Source organism: Conger conger, chromosome 16, assembly GCF_963514075.1.
Source record: "Conger conger chromosome 16, fConCon1.1, whole genome shotgun sequence".
NCBI classification, from domain to species: domain Eukaryota; kingdom Metazoa; phylum Chordata; class Actinopteri; order Anguilliformes; family Congridae; genus Conger; species Conger conger.
Window position 1 is genome coordinate 24,672,675 of NC_083775.1, and position 23,846 is coordinate 24,696,520.

General features: G+C 43.4%; 2 protein-coding genes across 2 annotated transcripts; both read right to left on the reverse strand.

Moving 5' to 3' along the window:
* Positions 1-1,548: 1,548 nt before the first annotated feature.
* Positions 1,549-6,572, reverse strand: LOC133113968 (NADPH oxidase organizer 1-like). The gene is made up of 8 exons (XM_061223142.1): positions 6,416-6,572; positions 6,087-6,167; positions 5,666-5,738; positions 5,375-5,552; positions 4,932-5,125; positions 4,380-4,502; positions 3,928-4,045; positions 1,549-3,150 (listed from the first exon to the last, which is right to left on the reverse strand). Exons 1-8 carry the CDS (start codon positions 6,479-6,481, stop codon positions 2,406-2,408), a joined length of 1,578 nt encoding a protein of 525 aa, XP_061079126.1. The 5' UTR covers positions 6,482-6,572; the 3' UTR covers positions 1,549-2,405.
* An 8,757-nt stretch (positions 6,573-15,329) lies between these two features.
* Positions 15,330-21,059, reverse strand: LOC133114612 (glucose-induced degradation protein 4 homolog). The gene is made up of 6 exons (XM_061224143.1): positions 20,685-21,059; positions 19,665-19,724; positions 18,871-18,978; positions 17,827-17,928; positions 17,346-17,476; positions 15,330-17,072 (listed from the first exon to the last, which is right to left on the reverse strand). The coding sequence occupies exons 1-6, from the start codon at positions 20,868-20,870 to the stop codon at positions 17,009-17,011; spliced, it is 651 nt and encodes a 216-aa protein (XP_061080127.1). The 5' UTR covers positions 20,871-21,059; the 3' UTR covers positions 15,330-17,008.
* Positions 21,060-23,846: the final 2,787 nt, after the last annotated feature.

The window sequence follows — 23,846 nt, forward strand, 5'->3', positions numbered from 1 at the left end:
TGGAGGGCCGCAGTGTCTGCAGGTTTAACTCTAGTCCTAGCGGGGCGCAGTGTCTGCAGGTTTAACTCTAGTCCTAGAGGGCCGCAGTGTCTGCAGGTTTAACTCCAGTCCTGGAGGGCCGCAGTGTCTGCAGGTTTAACCCCAGTCCTAGAGGGCCGCAGTGTCTGCAGGTTTAACTCCAGTCCTGGAGGGCCGCAGTGTCTGCAGGTTTAACTCTAGTCCTAGAGGGGCGCAGTGTCTGCAGGTTTAACTCTAGTCCTAGAGGGCCGCAGTGTCTGCAGGTTTAACTCCAGTCCTGGAGGGCCGCAGTGTCTGCAGGTTTAACTCCAGTCCTAGAGGGGCGCAGTGTCTGCAGGTTTAACTCTAGTCCTAGAGGGCCGCAGTGTCTGCAGATTTAACTCCAGTCCTGGAGGGCCACTTGTTAAGTTATGCCTGGGAAATGGTGTGTGTAACTGTTTAGTCAGTGACTGAAATTGGTGATTTCACTTCTGAAATGCATTAAAAAGCTGTCAGACATTGTGATCTTAATGAATGGACCTACCTTTTGCAAGTATGGCTCAGAGTGTAATCCAATGTAATCTAAAATAGGCAGAAGAGAATCTGCATTTTTGAAGGCATCACCAATGCGCATATCTGTGCAGCCTGGTTGCAACCACAGTGAACAAACACCTAAGGTGCAAATAAAAATAGTCCCACCTCATTTCGGCGTGTCACGGCATGTTTACGTATTCCTCAGGCATTGTTCTTGTCCACGTGATCTCTACTATTTTGAAGGTTTGGACTAGAGATGGCACAGAAACTGTGGTTTTCAAATACACACCTCAAATATGTATGATGAATAATTGTTTTGGTGGCTGTTCTAAATGTTCTTGTAAATTCTATTGGTAGTGTCTCATTTTATTGTTTACGCCTTGGTAGTTTTGCTCATCCAAAGTGACACACCTGCCCTTTGGCTCAGACCCAAGATCTTCAGAAAGAAGGGTGTGTGTGCGGTGCAGCAAGTCCCTGACCTTGTTGAAGACTAACCATGGTGTTAAACTTTAAAGTGAAATGAAGACTTTATGTTCTAAGAAGCCACAGATGGCCCTGAGCACAGGTCTGCTCTTAAACGGTGTGAAGAGCCCGTTGCATGCGACCCAACCAAACTGGCCTTACGTGACATTTTGCCGTCGGGTTACATAAGGTTTAATCGCCTTGTTATGCAGTCGCTGTGACGTTGAATGGTGGACAATGGTAGCAGTTTGTCAGCATTGCTCTCATTTTTCATGCAGGTGGAACTCTTTCATTTTGTGCATAAAGATGTCCATGTTGAGTCGCAGGGACATAAACACAACCGGGGACTGGGTGGCTGCTGTGTTTTGGCTGTCTTTTCCAACAGTTACCTGGGTCTAATTCTCCAAACAGCCAGTGCTGATTGACTCTTAACCCAAACCCATTAAAATACTTAACTTTAGGACAATGTGCTGCCTGAAGTTGTAGCTCCAAGCTCAACTTTAAAAAGTCAGATCACACACACACACACACCATTCACTGAAAATATTTCATAAAAAATAATTCTTTATTTACAGTAGCTTCAGTAGTATATTGTTAGAAAAGATAACAAGCATGAAACTGTCCCTCCACACTCCAGCATAGCCCATATCTGTACAACGCACATACTGTACAGTTTTTCCACTGTGGAAAAATCTAAATAGTTCTTGCATTCACCTCACAGTCAACACTGACAATAGCCATTTAGTATACCAAAATGTATATACATAAAATCTTTGAATGGATATATGTGTATACCCATATGGATAAATCTTATATTAAAAAAATTAGAATTTCACCCATACAAAGACATTTTAAAATGCTGTGAGAAAAACAAACCCTAAATTAAATATGCTGAAAACATATGAAGAATTTAGAATTTTAGATTCCATTTTACAGATTTTTACAATTAAACATGGCAAACCATACTGCTATATGATGAAACGTATATAACATGACTTATGTAGGAATACATTAAGGAAGGTGAATAAGTGAAGATAATTACAATTGTCTTGTGTAATATATATATATATATATATACACATCCAGTCTTGATAAAATAGTTTTACTAAGAAATGTACTGGATGTTGTATTTTACCACCCCGCTACAAGGCATTCCAGGCAAGCACTGTCGTCACACTGACGTCATGCCAACCCCACTGCATTAACAACATGTCCGCACGCAGTCCAAGACAATGCAAGCCGCAAACTCTGCAAACACCCTTGCTCCACAAACTGCACTTTCGACCTAAAAAGGTCGGTGTTGCAACCACCAAAGGCCCGGCGACCATTGTTTTCACCGTCACTCTTGCTCCGCCGGTGAAGGTTTTCGTTGGCGAGTGTCTACTGTAAGGAGTCTGGGGCGAGGTGGAGGCCTAGCGGGACTGGGGTATGAGGCTGAGGGGGATGCGGGTCCTGGAGGGGCTCTGCGCCGCCCTGCGGGTGATGGTGGTGCAGCGGCTGAGGATCTCCTGGGCGTGAGGCCGCGGGGGCACCTTGGGGGTGCTGGCGCTTTTGAAGAGGTCCGGGTCAGACCTGCTGGAGGTCAGGCGGTCGTCGGGGGCGACGGCGAGCTGCGGGGTCAAGGGTCGGCGCGCCTGCCAGGAGGACACGGGCAGGCTGACGCTGTGCACGTCGGGGGCGGACGAGTCGTCGCTGAAGCTCAGCTCGCTGCTGCCCTCGCTGCTCCACTCGCTGCTCAGGCTGCTCTGCCTGTCCCCCAGCCTGCCCTCCTGCTGCTGCTCCTCGGGGGGCTCCACCCGGATCGTGGGCTGGGCCGAGTGCGGCCGGGGGTGGGGGTCGGCCAGCCGCTCCAGGGACAGGGAGTCGCGCAGGCGGGGGGGCTGGGTGGAGTGCGGGCGGGGGTGGGGGTCGGCCAGCTGCTCCAGGGACAGGGACTCGCGCATGCCGCCGGGCTGGTAGTCGCCGGGCGACAGCAGGTTGCCGTGGGAGCGGCTGAGCTTCCTGCCGTGGCTGGAGAGCGGCGCCGCGGCTCCCGGCACCTGCAGTGCCTGGTTGAGGTTGGAGCCCCTCCTCTGGTTCTGCATGGCTGCGAAGCGCACCGGGTTGGAGTAGGGCCGCAGGTACATGGAGGGCACGTACCCCACCTTTCCCTTACACCTGCGCAGAGAAAAACACAAAATGCAGAGCAAGGGTTAGCGCATTATGCTGGTTTCACTTGCATCTGAGCAGAAAATGGAGGAGAGCTTATTTACTTGCGTGTTAAACATTGTTTATAAAGCACTTCAGCAATTTGGGTGAACAAAACGATAATCGGTGAGATGTTAAGCCATGCTTGTCACTGTGCAGTCAATAAACGAAAGGAGGCTAGGGAACTGGCTCTTTTCCAGGCTTCTGCGATAAACTATTTGGTTGTAGAAATGGACAATCTGTCAAACGCCAGTCGCAGCTATGCCAACTGGGTGATATGAAATAGGCTGTGATTAGATAGCTGAGAGCCAGTGGGATTAGGTGTATCTCCACACTTAGCAGGCTTGGGGCAGGCCAGAATGGGAGGGATATGGTCTCTGCAGGTGGTTAGGACCTTCCAAGTGAACATACAGGGGAGCTGTATCCCTGTTGCGTCCGTGAGTCTGAAAACCGATATTAAACACTTCAATGTCTCTGACAGAATCTTACCAAACTCCATCAAGGAAGGCATCATTGATAGGGGAGGGGAGCTGACTGTGTTCACACGAGAGATGGATGGAGAATCCAAAGAGGACGTTTCTCAAACGCTAAGTGATGGTCTACCCCAGACTTCTGCACACACGTTCAGCACACATATCCCAACATGCTCGACTTTTGACCTCTCATCCCAACATGGACCCAGTGTTTCCCCCGAGGGACTTAGTTCGGAGATGCAGCCATGGCTAACGTGAAGAGAAGGCAGCGTACCGGATGAGCCACCAGCCGTTGTCCGACTTCTGCAGCACCTCCACCACAGTGCCGATGCTCACCGAGGCCTCATCCGCTTTGGTGGCTTTGAAGTTCTTCACCGCATGGTACAGCATGCCTACAGAGAGAAAAGACCAACGGAAACCATGGTGACCAGGGCACACATCCTTTTCCATGACCTGCACCACCTCGCCAACCCAAGGAGACAACTAACTACATTATCATTAGGGGCGGCCTGTAGCGTAGTGGTTAAGGTAAATGACAAGGTTGGCGGTTCTAATCCGGGTTAGAATTATTATTGCTGTTGTTGTTATTTTACTATGATGAAGAGTACATTCCACGAAAATTGTACATTTTCAACAGACGCAGTGCTTAGAAATGCATGTATGCACATACACAGGCATACGGCGAGTTTGACACGGGGGTCTGGGGGGGGTGGGGGGGTCTCTTACCTTCCTCTGGTGTCACACTGCGCTCATCTTCCTCGCCTTCCTCATCCTCGCCCTCGCACTTCTCCAGGTAGGGTGCAGGGAACCAGGCCATGCATTTGTTCTCATTTTCCACCAGCCACCAGCCTGCGCAGACGAACGAGAGACAGATTCTGCATCAGCAAGGATTGTAGGAATTTGGCGGTGATCTCATGCTGTGATCTTTTAATCGTTCATTCGCTCCTTTCACTTCAAAGGACTTGGCTGCCACAGTTACACCTTTACAGTAACAAATACTTTATCCAGGCCATGAATCTTCCAAAACTCCTGTGTTAAACACCACAGTTTACAACTGCAGCATATTTTAAGCCATTGATTAAGTGCCTCTTGGTTTCTCTTGGACACTACTCTTGCTTACTGACTAGTCACAGTAAATTACTGCACCTGGTGAAAAATCTTTTTTAAAGCCCCCGCTAAGCATGTCATGCAACAAAATGGCCAGCATGAATGCCCTTCCAGACCCAGACTGGAGAACTCATGTGAAACAAAAGGCAGAACAGACCGACAGTTGCTCACCAGCTTTGTCTTTGATGAGCACATCCACCGTCTCGTTTAGGGCAACCTTAAAGGGTCGATTCTTTGTGTCCTTGGTCTCGTAGGGGGCTACACATCGGTAGGTTTCAGTCACAAAGGGTTGGCTCACATTGCCCACGCCATTGCCCGGGTGGTCTCCGCCATCTCTGAGGTCTTCTGACGGCATGACCACAATGCTAAAGAGAAAAGGCACACAACACAAGCACACTTCTACATCAATGAACAGTCACACACCGCATTAAAGTTTTCATAAAGCACCAGCATGCATCTAGAGCATGTTAGGTGAAGGGTAATTACTCAAATGCATGGTTCTGTGAAAAATGATGTGTAAACGTCTTCATGCACCATGTTAGAGCACATTTTCTAGGCGTGCGAGGGCAGGCTATTTTCAAGAGGCAATGGCTGTCCGCAGCAGCAGTCCTCACCTGTCCTTCCCGATATCTGGCTGCAAATCCTGGGGTGTTGGGTGGAAGAACTGGGAGATCTCTGTGCACTGGGTAACCCGGGGTTCGCATTTTAACAGCTGGCTGAAGTACTTTTCCAAAAAATTCAGGCGAACCATCGATTTGCTGGGCCCTTTTTTTTTCTTCTGTACTGTGACGGCTGTAGGAGAATTACATTAAGTTTAAAGAGCGTAACATCTTTCACCAAAAAGTTACCAAAACAAAAAAAAAGACAGAACTATAGTTCAAACATAGCAATATAAGCCAATTTACCTCTGAATTTGGGGATCATTCTCTCGGATTTGCCAATTGTTCTTTCAGTTGGGAATCTTTTTTTCAGCTGTTTCTGTGGAAGACAGTGAGCATTAATCAGTGTCAGCGGTACCTCAAACGATTGGGTTTCATAACTTGCACAATGAACTTTAGGTCTTTAAGTCTATAACACGCAAAAGGTGGAATCATGTCTAAATCGGAACTTTATATACCCTAGTGTGGGAGATGTCATTTTAGCAATATTGTCAATGTTCTGTTATGTACTTTTTTTAAGCCCGGTTTATTTTATCTGAAAAGGTATACAACACCAAATATTGAATGCATAGATTTCTTAAAAAGGCAAAATGCTTTGTGTCCATTTGGGGGGGGGTCTTGAAAAACCCTCCATATCAAGGCTGCCTGTCACACGGTGGGGCCTTACGTGCAGTTTCTTGAAATCTTGGAACGATCTGTAAACAATGATGTCACTGTCGTCTGACCACAGCACGGACGTCATAAACATCTGAAAATGAATAAAAAACAAATACATAAAAATCACCGACCAGAGCATTTAGATAAAAGTTTTTGCTTTCTGCCAAAAATAATCCTTGCCAAGCGAAATAATGTTTACAATTTTTCGATTAGTATAATTAGTTAACAACTGATGGTAAGCCTGTACGAGCCGCTGAAGGCAACGTTGCTGTATACACACAAGGTTATCTAGGAGCGTGAAACGCTATATTTGGCATTGGCGCACGAGGTCCTCCTTACTTTGCTCTTTGTTTTGTGCATCACTCCAATGAGCCTGATAATGACTGGATATCGTTGGTCGCTCATGGTGCTCTGTATTCTGTTCTGTAACCGCGTTCCTCCCGTCTGCTTGTATAACTGCGACTCTCTGCAGCCTCTCTGATAAGCGCCAAAGACAGACAGCGCAGGTTATATAGGTTATCATACGTATACGGGCGGGGCAGAAGACACGCAAAGTAGGCTAGTTAGGCTACGTGTTTCACCTGTTTCTGTCTCCGGCGCGGGAAGTACAATATTGCGTAACCTCACCTGTGAAAACCACAGATTCCGTTTTTTCCGGGTCAACCATTCAGCGGGATTGCGGTTTGATATTGCTTTGGATAATAATTTTTAAGATGGAATGCTGACATATTCCTACTGTATTTGAGTTGCTGACGACAGGAAGCCACCTGTAGATTGAAACTGCCTCATCATGCCTATTCTTACAACGTCCCCCCGATCCGCTGACAGGCTATCTCACAGCTCGACGGGGCTTGTTCGTGTCTCAGGAGAAAAGGATGTTCGGATTATGAAAAGTCTTGAGTTTTCTCATAACCCACCTTTGAGACCCAACCCCTATGGAGCCGCTGAATTAAAGGATATTGGCAACCTTGATAAATATGCACAAAAGTACTGTAAAATGCTTTATTGATGATTCAATAGATCCAACGTCTTACATTTTTCAAAAACGTCCTCAATTTCCTCAAAAAAAAAAAGTTTCACAATTGGCACCCCTGGTTTCATACTTTGTGCAACTACCCCTGGCAAAGATGACAGCCGTGATTGTTTTACTTTAACGAATTTACATTTACATTTAGCGAATGACGTTTCAAACGGTGTCGCCTATAGTTTGCTCGGCTTGCATTAAAAAATGCAGCATTTGAAATAAAAACAGCATTTTTTCGCCCGCTGAACGAACCCGTAGCATTTTCAATACACACGCTGAGACTGTTGCACTTATGCAAAAACAGTTCTTGAGATTTTTTGCAGAATTCTTTGCAAACTCTAGAGACTAGTCTGCGTGAAAATCCCAGGAGATCCATTGAAAGAGGTTTTAGTACCGGTTGTATGACTACCTGAAAGTAAATTATCCAGACTCTGTTGATGACAGACTTCAGGAAGTGATGGAATGCAAAGTGTCGGGTAACTAGTTTTCATTATTGGCTTTCAGACCCAGACAAAACCGTTTGTAAATTATTTTAGCAAACATGCATTCTCCACATGAATAAAATAGTCTGCTCTGTTAATCTTCAGGAGCTCTGTCTGTTCTGTCTCTGTCACTGCGCCCCCCCTCCCCAAAAACTATGCTGAGAGTTTACTACTTTATGACCTGGGAAGAAGAGCTCACACCATTCTGCCTGCCCACACATGCAGAATGCACAAACTGCAACATCAGCACCATTGAAATACTGGCATCAATATTCTCAAACCAGCCTAAACCAAAGACATGGTTTATATAACTGTAAACTTTAGAGGTCACCGACAATATACCTTCGCCTTTGTAAAGCGTAAACAACAGAACAGGAACGACGTTTCTATAAACACGTGCGTAGCCTATACGCGCACAGCTGTTCAGCACCACGTAGCTTCAGTGTTCTCGTCATGGTATCCTTTTCTAGAGTACAGAACCAAAATAACAAAAAATGTGTCACTGTCTAATTAATTATGGTGCCCACTATATATTTCTTGAAGCTGCAGGTTGCATTTGACTGTATTTAACAATTGTTTGTCCACAAGTACCTTTATTGTTAGAAGCAGAAGGAAACTTTCTTTAGAGGTATCCATCTTTAGACTAAGATGTTAATTGTTCTGTACCTTAATAAAATTCTTAATTTTCTTCATTGTGAGTTATGAATTGAACGTTGATAAACAAGTTGCTCTCATTATCAACAAATTCAGCCATTTATTTGATAATTGATATCTTTCGGTAATAATTAACCAATGAAATGTTGGATAAGTGAAGGGTTTTAAAAAATGATGTGCTTGCGTTCGGTATTCAGAGTTATGAACGTTAAACGAGGGTGTTGATTCTGGAAACGGATTTGGACATTAACCATATTTCCTTTTAAACTTTACTTCACCGACAAAATGATATGCAACCAAATACAAAACATCACTATTTTATTTTACATTATGTTAATTAATAAAACATTGAAATAGAGGGCTACATATAAAAAGTGCTGCAATTACTACATCGTGAAACCAAAATGTATGAAAATATTCTTTAATAATAGCTGAGAATCTGCACTTTGACAGAATGTGAATTGTTTGAAGTTTTCCGCCAAAACTACATATTTGACTGTAGGTTTGAGGTGCTTCCCTTTGTAAGCATTCCGCTTTTGCCGCCAAAAATACGAATTATGTTTTTGCCCAAAAAGTTAAGCATTGAAACATGAGGAAAAATATTGAAATAAAAGTATATAGTTTTCCTATATGCTAGAACATGACATACATTTTTGTGTTTCTGTGTTTACTAAATACAGCTTTTATTATAATTATTATTTTTTATAAAGGGTGTCAACGATTCTGTAGCCTACTGTAGTTTCCAGGAGTGACAGGTTTTAATTTCCTGAATGCCTCACCCATTTTCCTGGACTATGTGTCTCTTTACATGAGTATTTCCTCATAATCAAACTGGAGTGTCAGACTGAGATTAATCTGTAAAAAAAATGGCAGTGTCGACATTTTTCTCTTCAAACTCAAACACTTTTTAACAATTTCACTTCACTTTAAACTACTGAACTAATATTTAGTTGCCTAACCATTGTTTTTGACATCTGCATTGCATCGAGTCGAACAACTCTGTTGTTTTTCTATTACACTTCTACATCTACAAGTAAATGATTTGCCGTGCAGAAATATCACTACTAGTAATAACAGTGGTTCATCAGGTTACTGATGTTGTACAGCTATTGTCTTGAACACAACTGTAACAACTTGTGTGACTTGTGTGAAGCAATACACAATGTTGTAAAAATGTTAGGTGATTTCTACATTAACTACTTTTATATTTTGGGGTATCATATTTTTGCCACTGAGTCACAGGAGGAAGTTTAGATAAAGTTACTTGTCGGTCAGCCAGTACAAGCCTTTGTGAAAATAGGTTGATACCTCATCAGTCAAAGCCACCCTGCTTTTGTCAAGTAGTGACAGCAGCCAGTCCAGACTGTCTCACTTATTGTTTTTCTTTCACATTAATCACCTATTTCTGTCCAAATTAGATGTATGTTAGCAGTACTAACACTGTAACGCCATTAAGTTATGCTATGAGAGACATAGTTGACTAAACTTTTTCAGAGCTGTCTCTTTCTCTGAGTCAGAGATGGCTGGAGTCACTGGACAGTATGTAGTGAGAGAAAATGCCAGTTACATTTTCATGTTATGTTAAACATTGAATTATGAAGACCTGGCATTGCATTTATATAGTACCTTTCATCACACGATCCTAAAGCACCTCAGCAGTCAAATAATTATTAGAGAGACTCAGAAGTGTTTATTCTTACCTATGATATCTTGTCTCTCATTCTTGAATGAAGGCAACATGGTGGCTCACTCTAAAGCTCATCTAAAGCAACAGTCTGTAGTCTAGTGGTTAAGGTACAGTTGTGTTCAAAATAATAGCAGTCCAACATGACTTACCAGATCAATCACTGTTTTTGGTCGAAAATATATTACTACATGGCAAATACCAGTAGGTGTAGTAGAGTCATAGAAAACCAACAGACCCAACATTCATGATACACATGCTCCTGCGTCTGTGTAATTGAATAATTAATTGAAAGAGTACAATAATAGCAGTGTGGAGTTCAATTAGTGAGGTCATTCATTCTGTGAAAAAACAGGTGTGAATCAGGTGGCCCTTATTTAAGGATGAAGCCAGCACATGTTTGCATGCATTTCTCTCTGAAAACCTGAGAAAAATTGGTCGTTCCAGACATTGTTCAAAAGAACAGCGTACTTTCATTAAAACGTTGATTGGAGAAGGAAAAACGTATAAAGAAGTGCAGAAAATAATCGGCTAAAATGATCTCCAATGCTTTAAAATGGAAAGCAAAACCAGAGAGACGTGGACGAAAGACTACCATTCCAATGGATCGAAGAATAGCCAGAATGGCAAAGACTCAGCCACTGATCAGCTCCAGGGTGATCAAAGACAGTCTGAAGTTACTGGTGAGTACTGTGACAATTAGAAGACACCTGTGTGAAGCTAATCTATCGGCAAGAAGCCCCCGCAAAGTCCCACTGTTAAAAAAAAGACACATGCTGAAGAGGATACAATTTGCCAAAGAACACATGAACTGGCCTAAAGAGAAATGGAGAAACATTTTGTGGACTGATGAAAGTAAGATTGTTCTTTTTGGGTCCAAGGGACGCAGGCAGTTTGTCAGACGACCACCAAACACTGAATTCAAGCCACAGTACACTCTGAAGACAGTGAAACATGGTGGTGCAAGCATCATGATATGGGGATGTTTCTCTTACTATGGTGTCGGGCCTATTTATCGCATACAAGGGATCATGGATCAGTTTGCCTATATCAAAATACTTGAAGAGGTCATGTTGCCTTATGCCGAAGAGGAAATGCCCTTGAAATGGGTGTTTCAACAAGACAACGACCCCAAATACACCAGTAAGCGAGCAGCATCTTGGTTCCAGACCAACAAAATTAAAGTTATGGAGTGGCCAGCCCAATCCCCGGACCTTAATCCGATTGAAAACTTGTGGGGTGACATCAAAAATGCTGTTTCTGAGGCAAAACCAAGAAATGCAGAGGAATTGTGGAATGTTGTCAAATCATCCTGGGCTGCAATACCCTGTTCATAGGTGCCAGAAGTTGGTTGATTCCATGAAACACAGATGTGAAGCAGTTCTCAGAAACCGTGATTATACAACTAAATATTAGTTTAGTGATTCACAGGAATGCTAAATCCAGAAGATTTTTCAGTTTATACAGTAAATATTTGAGTTTGTAAAGAAAAGTGCAGACACTGCTATTTTTTTGAACAGCCCAATATTCATTTTTCTTCATTTTCTGTAAAGTAATTTAAAAATTGACACACTTTTCTTCATGTTTTGATTTAGGATATAATGTGCAGTGTTCCCAATGCCTCAAAATAAAAACTATTATAAGGATTTTGAGCTTTACTCACGTTTTTAAACATACTGCTATTATTTTGAACACAACTGTACATGACTAGGACTGGGTCAGCGGTTCGATCCCCAGTGTAGCCACAATAAGATCCACACAGCCATGGGGCCCTTGAGCAAGGCCCTTAACCCTGCATTGCTTAAGGGAAGGACTGTCTCCAGCTTAGTCTAAATCAACTGTAAGTTGCTTTGGATAAGAGCGCCAGCCAGATGACATGTAATGTAATGTAATCCAAATGTGTGAGACTAGGGTATATACAAACATTTCAGGGCAGTGACTGAAAAGCCATGTTCTGTGGAAAGGCTTTATGAGCAATACCTTCTGGAAACGGAATACACTCTAATAAATTGTCAACATGAGGACTTTTTTGAAAATATGAAACAGTGGTGTTGCAGTAACTTGATACCTTATTCCACTTCCATAAGCGTTCTCTGGCTTGAGAGGATAAATGGGAGTAGACCCATTGTGTTCGGGTGCTGGCGAGATTAGCCTTTTATCACAGTGTCTTTGTCTGAAGGCGCTGTCCAGTTTTTTTTATTGGCCGAGAATGGTATTGATGCTGAGTGGTTGGTACTCTGAGCTGATGGCAGGCAAACAAGGTTTGATTTGTTGATCGATCCCGCCTTGGTCACGGTCAGTTGTGAGCCCTTGGCCTACCACTATGCCGAGGTCAACTTGGAATTGTGAAACACTGATTGAGCAGTAGAGATTGCACTCTGGGAATACCAGGACATTGTGTACTTTTTTGCTCTTTTTGGATAAGATAAGTGCAACCAGGAGAAGAAAAACACCATAAAGGCATAAGTACACACATTACTCAGACTGCCAATTAATCTGCACCATCTCTTGTGCAAATAAAATGGAAAAAACTACTACTACTTCTCTGGTTTTCACCCACAAACACATAATGAAAATTCACATATCTGGACAGATGTCATCCAGTGATTATTCGAACACTGCTCCACCACTCTTGTGATCACTTCCTGGCAATCAGCCTGAAAGAGTCACATATGTCTACGTGCCTAGGCTAAGCGGAATTATCACTGCAACTTGTAGTAACTATAACTAAGCACAAAGGCATCTGTTATTTCCAGAACTAGGTGTGGGAGGAAATGGAGTCTTGTCAAGCAAGACTTCACTGTGAAACCTTTGTTATATGGTTAGCATTGTTTTAATTCTCTGCTTCCTGGAAAAACTTTTCAACACATCAGACTTAGTACACTGCTATCAGCAATTACATCAATGAAGACAGTGCCTGTGGCAGCCACACGTCCAAACCATAACACCCCCCATCGCGTGTTGACAATCACCAATAAGACTAGATTAGGAAAATTCTCCCTAAGCAATTGAACACCGTAAGCAAGTGAAAGTCAATGAAGTCATTATGAGGCTGATGAATAAGAAACAGAGACACCAAAATAAATGGTTTGGAGCATCATTAAGAAGAAAGAGAGCAATGATGAGCTCAGTACCTGCAAAGGGGCTGGCAGGCCAAGGAAGATCTCTACTGTTGATGCCCCAAGAATTCTCGCCATAATGAAGAAACTCCCAAACGGATCAGTAACACTCTTTAGGATGTGTCAATGACTACTTTCCACAGGACACTTCACACACAGATCTACAGAGGATGCACTGCAAGACCCAAACAGAAACAGAATGGTCGGGTTACAGTTTGAGAAGTAGTACAAGAGCCTGAGGCCTGGAAAGAGGTCTTGTAGACAGGTAAGACCAAAATGGACTTGCGTCAGAGTGATGACAAGAGTGTGGAGGCTGAAAGGAATTCCCCAAGAATCAAACCTCTGTTGAGTTCAAATCGTCCCCTTGATCCCATTCCAACCACTTTTTTCTCTCAGAAGATGTGCTTGCTATCCTAAATCACTTTCTACAAACTGGTAGTTTTCTGAGCTCACTCAAAACTGCCATTGTTTGAAATCTTGATCCTTCCTTTCTCAGCAACAAATTTGCAAAAGTGATGCAATTAAATTACTTTTTCGAACACTGTATGAAAATGTTCAATCTGGGTTCTGTGCCTACTATAGCACAGAAACTGCATTGATTAGGGTGGTTAAAGACAAGCTGAGACAGAAGTTATGACATACATGAGTGAAATGGATCTTTTGTGAGAATTTTTGAAGGTGGTCAAGGGGAGTGGAGGGGAACGGAAAATTGACAGACATTTGATTGACATACACGCCTACTGGTACACAATTACGTCAAATCTTGTTTTCCAGGAAGTGGATGGAAAAAACTCATAAAATGCACACATATTTTTTGAATATATAATTTGTCTTATGGTTAAGAATAGACTAAATTGAAGAAAACCTTCATTTTGATTTCAGCTCATATTTAATGACTTATGAATCAATACAGGCTCAAATAGGGTTTCTATCTTGGAGTTGCTGGATCAAAGTGTCGCTTTCGATACGATTGAACCAGACCAGTTCCAAGTTAATGTATGTCAGATCTGACAGGACAAAATGTCCGTGGGCAACCATAGCAAATTCGAAATATTGTTTGGGGTCCCCCAGGGGATCATTGTTGGGCTACTACTGTAATTCCTAAATGCTTCCTTTAGGGCATGTATGCTCAAGAAGCCTAACATTCATTTTCACCAGCATGCTGATGATACCCTAATTTATATTTCTTTGTCCCTGATGACTTCGGTCCTCTGAGTTCTTTAATGTGTTGTACTGAAGATATAATATTATGAATGTCCCAAAACTTTTTACAACTCAACAGAGATCAAATTTAAATTACAGTCCTCGGTGCAAAGGCTCAGAGAGAAAACCTCTGTGGCTATCTGGACTGTTTGTACCTTAATAGCAAAGTGCAAGTTCAAAACTTAATCGTAATCCTAGAATCTGACCTTAACTTTGAGGCTTGTGTAAGAAATGAGAATGACAGCTTTCCCTCTGTTAAACATTGTTAAAATGTGGAGCTTCATTTCAGACTGATGCAGAGAAACATGTGTCTGCTTTCATTTCAAGCAGGCTAATTATTGTAATGCCCTTTTCTCAGGTCTTTCACAGAAAGATTAGTCATCTGCAGCTAATACAAATGCCACAGCACAGGTTTTTAACAAAAACAGGAATGAAAGTCATTCCACACAGGCTACCTGTGTGCTCCAGAATTGATTTAAAAATTATTTTATTGGTTTACAAATGCCTTAAATGCCTAGCACCAAAGTACTTGCATGATATGCTCTTAGTAAATTTACATAATCGTCCAAGGCTTTGAACTAAAACTGCAGGACAATGGGCCCCATTAGCTCAGGACCTAAAAGTGGGCTTCAAGAAAAAACTGTAGCCTTTGGTCAAGCCAGATTGAGCCTTACTGATCAAGACGCTCAATGCAAATCAGATCAAAGGCTACGGTCTATGGCAGCGCTACTCAGCTCCACATCCTGCGGGCCTGCTTCAACTGTGGCCGACGCCACCTTATTTCACAAATTAGCCTATCTGAACCAAGCAGGTGGTGTAACACACACAGGGTAGGAGCAAATACCTGCAGACACTGCGGCCTGCAGGAACATTGGAGCATTGCTGGTCTACGGCATTTAAAGTCCGAAATTATTTGCTTACCAATGAGATAAATAATTCATTCAAAAAACCCCCCAAAGGAAACCTCTCCTACACATGCAGTGGTGTTGAGCCTTTTCACTGGAAGTCCCGCATTGCTCCATCGAAGGTGGATGACTGTGTTCTCCTTTTACCAATACAAAAATATACAAGCAAATAAAAGTAAATCTCTTGAGACATGAGCATTTTTATTTGTGTTTTGTAAGAGAATGGTCATTTACTCTCATTATCCGTAAAATTGTACTTTGTACAACATATTAGTCATTTCTTAAGGCAGAAGGTTCAACTAAAGCTGGAAAGGATGGTTCTCGCTTTGTTCTCGCGTTTCACCCGCAAATAAAACCCTTGTCCCCGTTTCCAACAATACTTTTACGAAAAAAAAAAAAGAAAAAAAAAAAGGTTCCTTCAAATACTGTTTAAGACAAAAATAAAAGTCGCTTGAAGTCCTGCATGTAAATGACACCTGCTGTGTCCATTAGAAGCACGTGACCCGTGTGGAGGCTGTATCCTATCGCATTGTCACACGGTCCCATTCCGAGAGACTGTGAAAACCACTTTACCAAGGAAAGCTTCCATTACGCTGTTCGCACCGGTGCAGACTTTAGCACGGCACTCAGTCCTCTTCCAGCGGAAGCAGCCGGCACATTGCCCCACCCTCACCCGCGTCAATATCAAGAAACTACCACTGAAGGCCAGCCATGTATATATATAAAAAAACCCACACACAGAACTCTCCCAAGGCGGGTATCACATCCACAACCTGGAACACTGTGTTTATATACATTCATATATATAAACCTACTTTCATGTATCTTTATATTTATCCATATCTGCATATATCACACACACACACACACACACCCACACACACAATTCATAAAATACTCTGATGGTTACTGTTCATGTTATGGCGAAAGTTAGGAACTCCATGCCTGATGACAGCCAGGTCTGTTTACTTGTCGGGCAATCCTTCTCCTGTTGCATAGAGGTGAGTTGAGCAGGAAGCAGGAAATGAGTTTAAAAAAGAATAACAATAATAATAATAATAATAAAAAAAGAAGAAAAAAAAAAGGAAAAGTCTCACTCTTTCAGAGATGTGCAGTGCATCCTCAGTCACAGCAGTGGGCCTGTCTCTCAAGTCAAGGAGGGAGCAAAAACAGGGAGCAACACATGCGCGGCGGGGGGCACTGTATCCATGGATCCATGAAGCTCCGGAACCTTCTTATCCGCCCGCCTCTGGCCGCAGTAGCTCTGCACACAGCTCCAGCGTGTGTCGTTCAGGAGGGACATCTAGTTGTAGAGAAATGGAGAGGTCTTTAAGGCCTCTGAGCCGCAGCTCCGAGACGGTGAACCGGCCCTGCTGGTCCATTCCATTACAGAGGCCAGGGCTAATCCACTTCGGGCCGATAAAAAGGTGTGGATATGAAAACGACTCCCTCCGGACTGTAAGACCACCCAGGCCTGGGCCTCCATCTTACGATCTGTGGGTGGGAAACGTAGTGACTGAGAACGGGGGGGTGGCGGCAATCGCAGTGTAAGATAAAACGTAGAGGCGGCCTGGGGCGAGGACAGTGTGGAAGCTGCTGGAATCCGGAGGCAGGACGAGGCCAAGCGACAACAGCGATTCCCGTCTCAATACTGCCACCTGCTGGCGGCTTGCCTCACTCACAGGGAGCTCCGCTCCTGTCCACCTGTCTGTCCGTCCACATGCAGGCCGTGACCGACACTGTTTGTTGTTGTTTTTTGTTTGTTTGTTTGTATTTTTTTCTTTTTTCTTCTTTTTACATTCTCTTCAGAACGGTGCCAAAATGTCCCCCTTCTCTCCCAGTGGTGCAGCGGGGGCGGGGGTCACCGGAACTCGTAGATGGGCACGCTGTGTTCTGGGACATGGGTGAGGTTGAGGGACTGGTACCTGTAGGGGTACAGAGAGACGCTGACAACCACCACATACTACGCTGTTCATCGTTATCATCTGTTGTGACTTTCTATGGTAGCAGTAGCCCTCTATAATAGCAGACTTTACTATTCTGAATGTTGAAGGGAGCAGTAACCCTCTATGGTGGCAGCCCTTAATATTCTGAACTAGAATTAGCCTTCTATGGTTGCTACAGTTACAATCCTGGGCCCGGTTGCATTAAACTCTTAACTATAGAAGCAGTGGTCCTCTAAGGTTGTTAATAGTCACCATTCTGAACTTCTATGGTAATAGTAGCCCTCTATGGTAGCTGTGGATCTCTGGAAGCAGATGTAGTAGAAGCCGGCAAATGAAGCACCACTGATATCCTTGATGGTGTGATCGGGAACTAAAAACTGTTCCTGTGCGGCCAGAGAAAGGAGGAGGGTGGGAGGGAGAGAGACACACAGGGAAAGATAGTGTTGGCTTCAGGTCCGGTAATAAATATTGTACTTGTTCCTCATCTTTGTCTACTTGATTTTTATTTCTATTATCAGTGTAGTGTCAGATATCACCACTCAATCACAGAATGATACAATTGACATGAATTGACACCATCTAGTGGCAGGAGGGGTGAAATTCAGGTGAAGAAAGAAAAAAAGTGAGACAAAATGATAATGGAACAGATTTAAAGCTTTGAAATTTGAGGATATGGCACTCTCTGGCCTTCTCAGTGTGCAGACATTCAGTAGAACAGCAGTGAAAAACTGACCTTCCACCTCATGAAGACGTAGTCGCTGTTCTTCAGCTCCTCGTAATCAAAGTCGTCCGAGTTGAAGGTTTTTGCATACTGATAAAAAGCTTGAAACTTGCCCTGCAAAGAGGAGACAGTCAAACGGTAAATTATTCACAGAGTAACCACCAGAGCAGATGGAAATGCAATCAGAAGAAATCACTGACTGGAGAAATACAACAGAAGCATAAAATAATAATAATAATAATTATTATTATTATAAATAAATAAAAATCACCATCATTGAGGGGAAAAAAAACTGCACTTAGGGTTGATCTTGTAAGGCAGGGGTGCACAACAAGGGCCGATCCGTTGCAGGATTTTGTGCCAACTTCTGGTCTTAATTATTTAATTGAATCAATCATATCTTATCTGACATATGCATGAGAACTGGCTACAGCTGCAGACTGCAAGTGTATCCTAATGATATTACTGTGCTCAAGTACAGGTTTGAACCAGGGTAACGTATAGAGCTGTCAGCAAATTAAAAACAAGGCAATTGGTTGGAACAAAAACCAGTACACAGAACGGGCCTCGAGGACCGGAGTTGTGCACCCCTGCTGTAAAACCCAAACACCGGGAAGGTGTCTGGTTGGCCATCCCAGGCGTTGCAACCGTTTAATGGCCAATGACCTGCAGTATTTAAGCCTACACACTTCCTAGAATATCGATAGCAGGTGCACTTCCACATAAAGCCTGCTGGCTGGCTGCTCTGCCATGAATAAGCTAATCAATGACACAAAGAACCACAGGCCTAGTAAGAGCCTATGGAGATGGTGGCACAACAAATAAGAAAGAGACATCACCTCATGAACACCATTTATTGGCTAACACGTTTAGGCATGAAACCTTGGTCAGAGAGCAGAATAATGCAAGCTACAGCAAGTTTTACACGCTCTACACAATTCCCATTTATAGCCTTTGTTACAAAAAATGAGAAATCCACTTTCCATGCCGCAGTCATAAATAGTACAATATTATTTATTTATGCCTGTTAGGAGGGGGAGGGGTTGCCACTCGTACCCAGTGTTTGCGGTCAACATCTTCGTCTGCGTCCCATTTCCTGGTGAGAAAGGGCCGCTTGTCGCTGATGATCTCTCCGGCAAAGAACGTGGTGAGAGTTGGATACTCCTGCGGGGTGGCGAAAGAGCAAAGTTCAAGCAGAAGGAATGAGGGACATTAAGCTGTTTTCTTTATCCACAGCGAATACAACATGGGTTTGTGAACGGGGCTGTATTAAAATAGATTAACGTATCGATTGATTCTCGACGGTCACACAGAGCTGAGCATTGCAGCCCCGGAGACACACTCAGAACCGTTTCTCTCGAATGTTGCTGCTTGACGAGCCGTTCGCTGCTGCAACAAGAGCCCATCCGTTTCAGGACTCCTGATGTTCATTCGTTAATTAGCTCCATCACATCTTGAGCTGTCATTTGGATAAGTACAAGCTGACCGCAAGTGTGCTCAATTACTGGAGTGAACCAGGGGTTTATACAGTGGTCAGGTAACTGGTACAAAACCTGCACACAGAACAGCCCTCCAGGACTGGAACAGTGCTCCCCTGCTGCATGTTCAAAGTGATCACCTTGATTCCGTTTTTTTTATTAATTAATTTAGCTCTATAGAATGTTCACTGTGGGTGAAGTGCTGTTTGGTAATGGTGCTATATAAAACGTAATACTGACTGGCTAATTGATTGACTGGCCAACTGAACACAAAAGTGGCTAGCCAGTAATCTGTAGACTGGCATGGGTGCAGACAGGCATGTAGGGCATTTTTGATAACTATAAAAAGAACTGGTTTGCGTGGGGTCTCACCTCCGTTAGCCCTTTGATCTTCAGGTAACCGCAGAGATACGAGTCCTCCATTGTCACGTGCTGCAAGAGAAGAATGTCAATGGAAACTAAACGCTGCAGTGCCTGCTAAATAGTATCACCTTTACATACGCTTAAAGGAAAAGTTATTGGCTAAAGTCTAATACACGACGGTAGTCAGTCTATAGCCTGTGACTGAAACGCATTTAGATTAGAATGCAGATATATGAACGAATCCACCACACAGGGACAACAACGTACAGGTGGGCTCAAGTCCAACGACATTCCTGGAGACCAACAACTTAATACCTCTGTTCTAATCTTGCTAGATGGTTCCATTACTGTAAACTTGTGTGACGTGACGTGTCTGTCCTCAAACAGAGTCAAAATATAAGGTGGGCAACACGCTATAACTAGCCAATGCAGCCTGTGGAAAAAACGACCACACTTGTCTGCTGGGGGTGTCCTGTGACATGCCTGGGTTGTTAGCCTTCAATCAACAGTCAGTCGACAGGGAAATCAAAATACCGAAATGCAAGTAAACGTCACCAACAGCGACACATGTGAATCCGATTAATTAACGTTATACCTTTTACAAAGCTGCAATTATCTAACTTCAGCTGGCTAGCTAACCAACCAACAACTGCATTATCAACCTGCTGCTAGTTGGTCATGTTCCGTTGGAATCAGTTGTGTAACAGAGTAAACACACCGAACGCCTTACGAATGCGCCTGTGTTAGCCAGTTAAGGTTAGCTTAGCTAGCTAGCTCGATGTTGACACCGATTCCCCTTATTCTGAAAAACAGTGATCCACATTCTCAAGAATGACATGGACCCCCAGGCAACTGGTTTCTGAAATGTTTGTTTCGGACATGTCAGTTCAGGACAGAGATCAATTTGAGGAATTCTAACCACACTGAACGGAGACCTGTCAACAAACATAAAGCCTGCGTCTAGGTTGTTAACCTGACACTGAGCTCGTTGACAAAACTGAGTTTTTTTCCAAGCGCTTTCAGACTAACCTGTAGAACCACTTCAACGTCGTAAGAGTTCCCTTTGCTCTTCTGATGTCCTCGAAACTGAGAACCACTGTACAAGAGTGAGGTCGCAACGCCCGGCTGCTGGGTGTTAATCGGTGGAGGCGGGACAAGCGAGGCCGAGGACATGTAGGCCGTGGAGCTACAGCAGGACTCGGTACGCACCGGCATGTTTACCGTTTGACGCGGGGTAGCCCCGACTGCAAACGAAACGCACCCCAAAGATAATAAAAAGTGGGGTGGGGAAACGGGGAGCGCTCCCGAGGTGGCTTGGCGGCTCACTAATCCTCCCCGGGCTGCCCACGGCTGCGTCCAGGGTCCCTGAAACTATATTAAGGGACCTCGACGATGCCACCCAGCACCATTATCTTCTCTGATTGGACGAGTATTTTACGTATGCGTAACTGACATCTTATTGGTCCATTTCCCGAAAGGTTTACTGGGACTTGTATGTCGTAAATGGTGTTTGAGGTCCCCACAGAACAGTTCTGTGACGTTCCCTCATTTTCTCGTCATATTTATAAACTTCATTTCGAAGAATAATGCATGTCGCTGGTAGGCTACTCTAATTTAATATTGAATCTATGAAAATATGGTACAAGCAGTCATCACTAATTTCTGGAGGTTCGTCTGAAATGCTATTCAGCTTTCATGGCAAGTGTAAAGTGTAAAGCAAATTTCTTTATGGAAAACTTATGTGTTGAAATTATACTGGGGGAGGGAGTCTAAATCTACTTAGATTTACTCCTACATGTAATATATCTAATAATTCAATAACTTTTCATTAAGATTAACCGATGACAAAATGGCAGTCAAATGTAAACAGTCTGTTGTTGTTGTTGTTATTATTATTATTATTATTATTATTATTATTATTTGAAGTATTTATATAGAGCTTTTTGTGATCTCAAACTCAGGGGAAGGGGGAAGAAACTCAGCTCAGCAACCAATGTGCAGCACTAACCTGGATGGTGAATACCTGAATTCTCACTGCAGGTGGAGACTGAGGGAATCTCCAACATTTCAGTGGGACTTATTTGTAGGGATTTTAAAGTGCTTCCATTTTCTTTACTTGTTTACTGAGGTACAAAATGTGAAAAAATTAAATTAGGGATACTATGGATAGTATGGGTCATACAATAAATGACCAGCAGAGGGTACTGTTTGACCAGCCTGCTTTCTGCTGTTAACAATTAAAACAGTGGCGTGTCAGATAATGGATTGCAGTGGTGCAGTATTTACCGACGCTCATTCCCACCCAGACAGGTACAAATGTAAATGGGCCAGACAGACTGTTAGCACTGGATATGTCTTCATTCTTCTAATCTACCTACTCATACACTCACTTTATTCGGTATTCATTAGACATATTTGTTTTTAGTTACAGATCTTCTGATGCTGTAGCCTATCCACTTAGAGGTTTGATGCATTGAGTGTTCAGAGATGCTCTTCTGTATACCACTGTTGTAATGTGTGGTTATTTGCGTTACTGTCACTTTCCTGTCAGCTTTGACAAGTTTGGCCCTTCTCTACTGACCTCTCTCATTAACAGTGCATTTTTGGCCTCAGACCTGCTGCTCGCTGGATGTTTTTTGTTTTTCGCACCATTCTCTGCAAACCTAACCCCTAAATGCTCCTGACGAGCTGGCTGGTGCCTTGCATCGCCGCCAATCGCCGTGAGTCTGTTTCTGAATGGGTGAAGGAGAAGAATCAATTGTACAGTACTTTGGATAAAGGCACTATATAAATGCCAACCATATCATATTTCTTCCCCATTCTGACATTAGGTCTAAAAAACAGCTGAACCTGACCATGTCTGCATGCTTTTAAGCATTTTGTTGCTGCCACATGATTAGATGATTAAATATTTGCATAAAGAAGCTGTACAGTTCTACCCAATAAAGTGCTCAGTGAGTGTACTTTGGATTCGTTGAGGAACATCAACTTCACCCAACAGCATCCAATCAGGACAAAGGCGAATTTCAATAAGAGGTTAATCATCTTCATACAATGAAGATGATTCACAAAATAACCCCAACAAATTGTGAGGGAGGTTATTGTGCCTTAACTATTCCCTGGTGTTGGGCTGCATGTTACAGTGTAAGGACTTGATTTGATTTCAGTTCCCCCAGCTTCATGCAAACACACACACATATACACACACACACACACACACACATACACACATACGCGCACAGGCCTGCACCACTGACAGCCAGTAAGCTACATAAAGAGAGGGCAGGTGATTTACCTGTATTTAATTACTGTCCTGAATGTTCTTGATTGTTTAACATGAATGAAAAGCACACAAAGGTGAGGTTGCCAGATTAGGCACGCTTATGTGGGAGGAGATCAGCTCCTCAACACAATCCACCGGCTCATTAACCATGAAATACAGGCTCAGGTCCATTATATGATTTTAAACACAGATCTCCGCCTCTCCCATTCATAGTACACTGGCTTAGACACACTGAATGTGCATAGTCTCCCTATCACTCTCTCTCTCTCTGCCTTTCTCTCTCACACACAGACACACCACACACACACACACACACACACACACACACACACACATGCATACACACAGACACACCACATACACACACACTACATTACATCACAAGTCATGTTGGACTCTTCTGAAAATTGAATGTAGAGAATGTGCCAGTGGCAGCCAGGCAGTCTTGCTGGGGCTCGTTTGTACTTCCCCACTGTCTCTCTGTGCTGGAAAGAGAGCACAGGGCACTCAATTCAATTAAAGAGGAGAATGGTGTTCAATTCATGTCACATAATCAAGAGTAGAGATGGGCCCCTGGCTTTCAGTGTTCAGGCATTTGAGAAAATGCCATTGTCCCTGGGATTGATGATGGATGGTGCAGAAGAGTACTCACAGGATGGTTAAAGAACTCCTTCTCCTGAAAGGGCCCACTTGTTCCCAGGGCACTCTTCTCCCCTTGCCCCTCAGAGAGAGAGAGAGAGAGCGAGAGAGATAGAGAGAGAGCTCAGAGCACCCTGTTTGAGCCCTGCCAGGCTGAGCTCCTGTACGTCCAGGGTAAAAGCTGCTTGACATAGCAGATTGGTGGAGGTGAAAGGAATGAAAGGAGCACAATGGCCCCTTTCACACTTTGAGGTGAGGTGGGGTAGAGG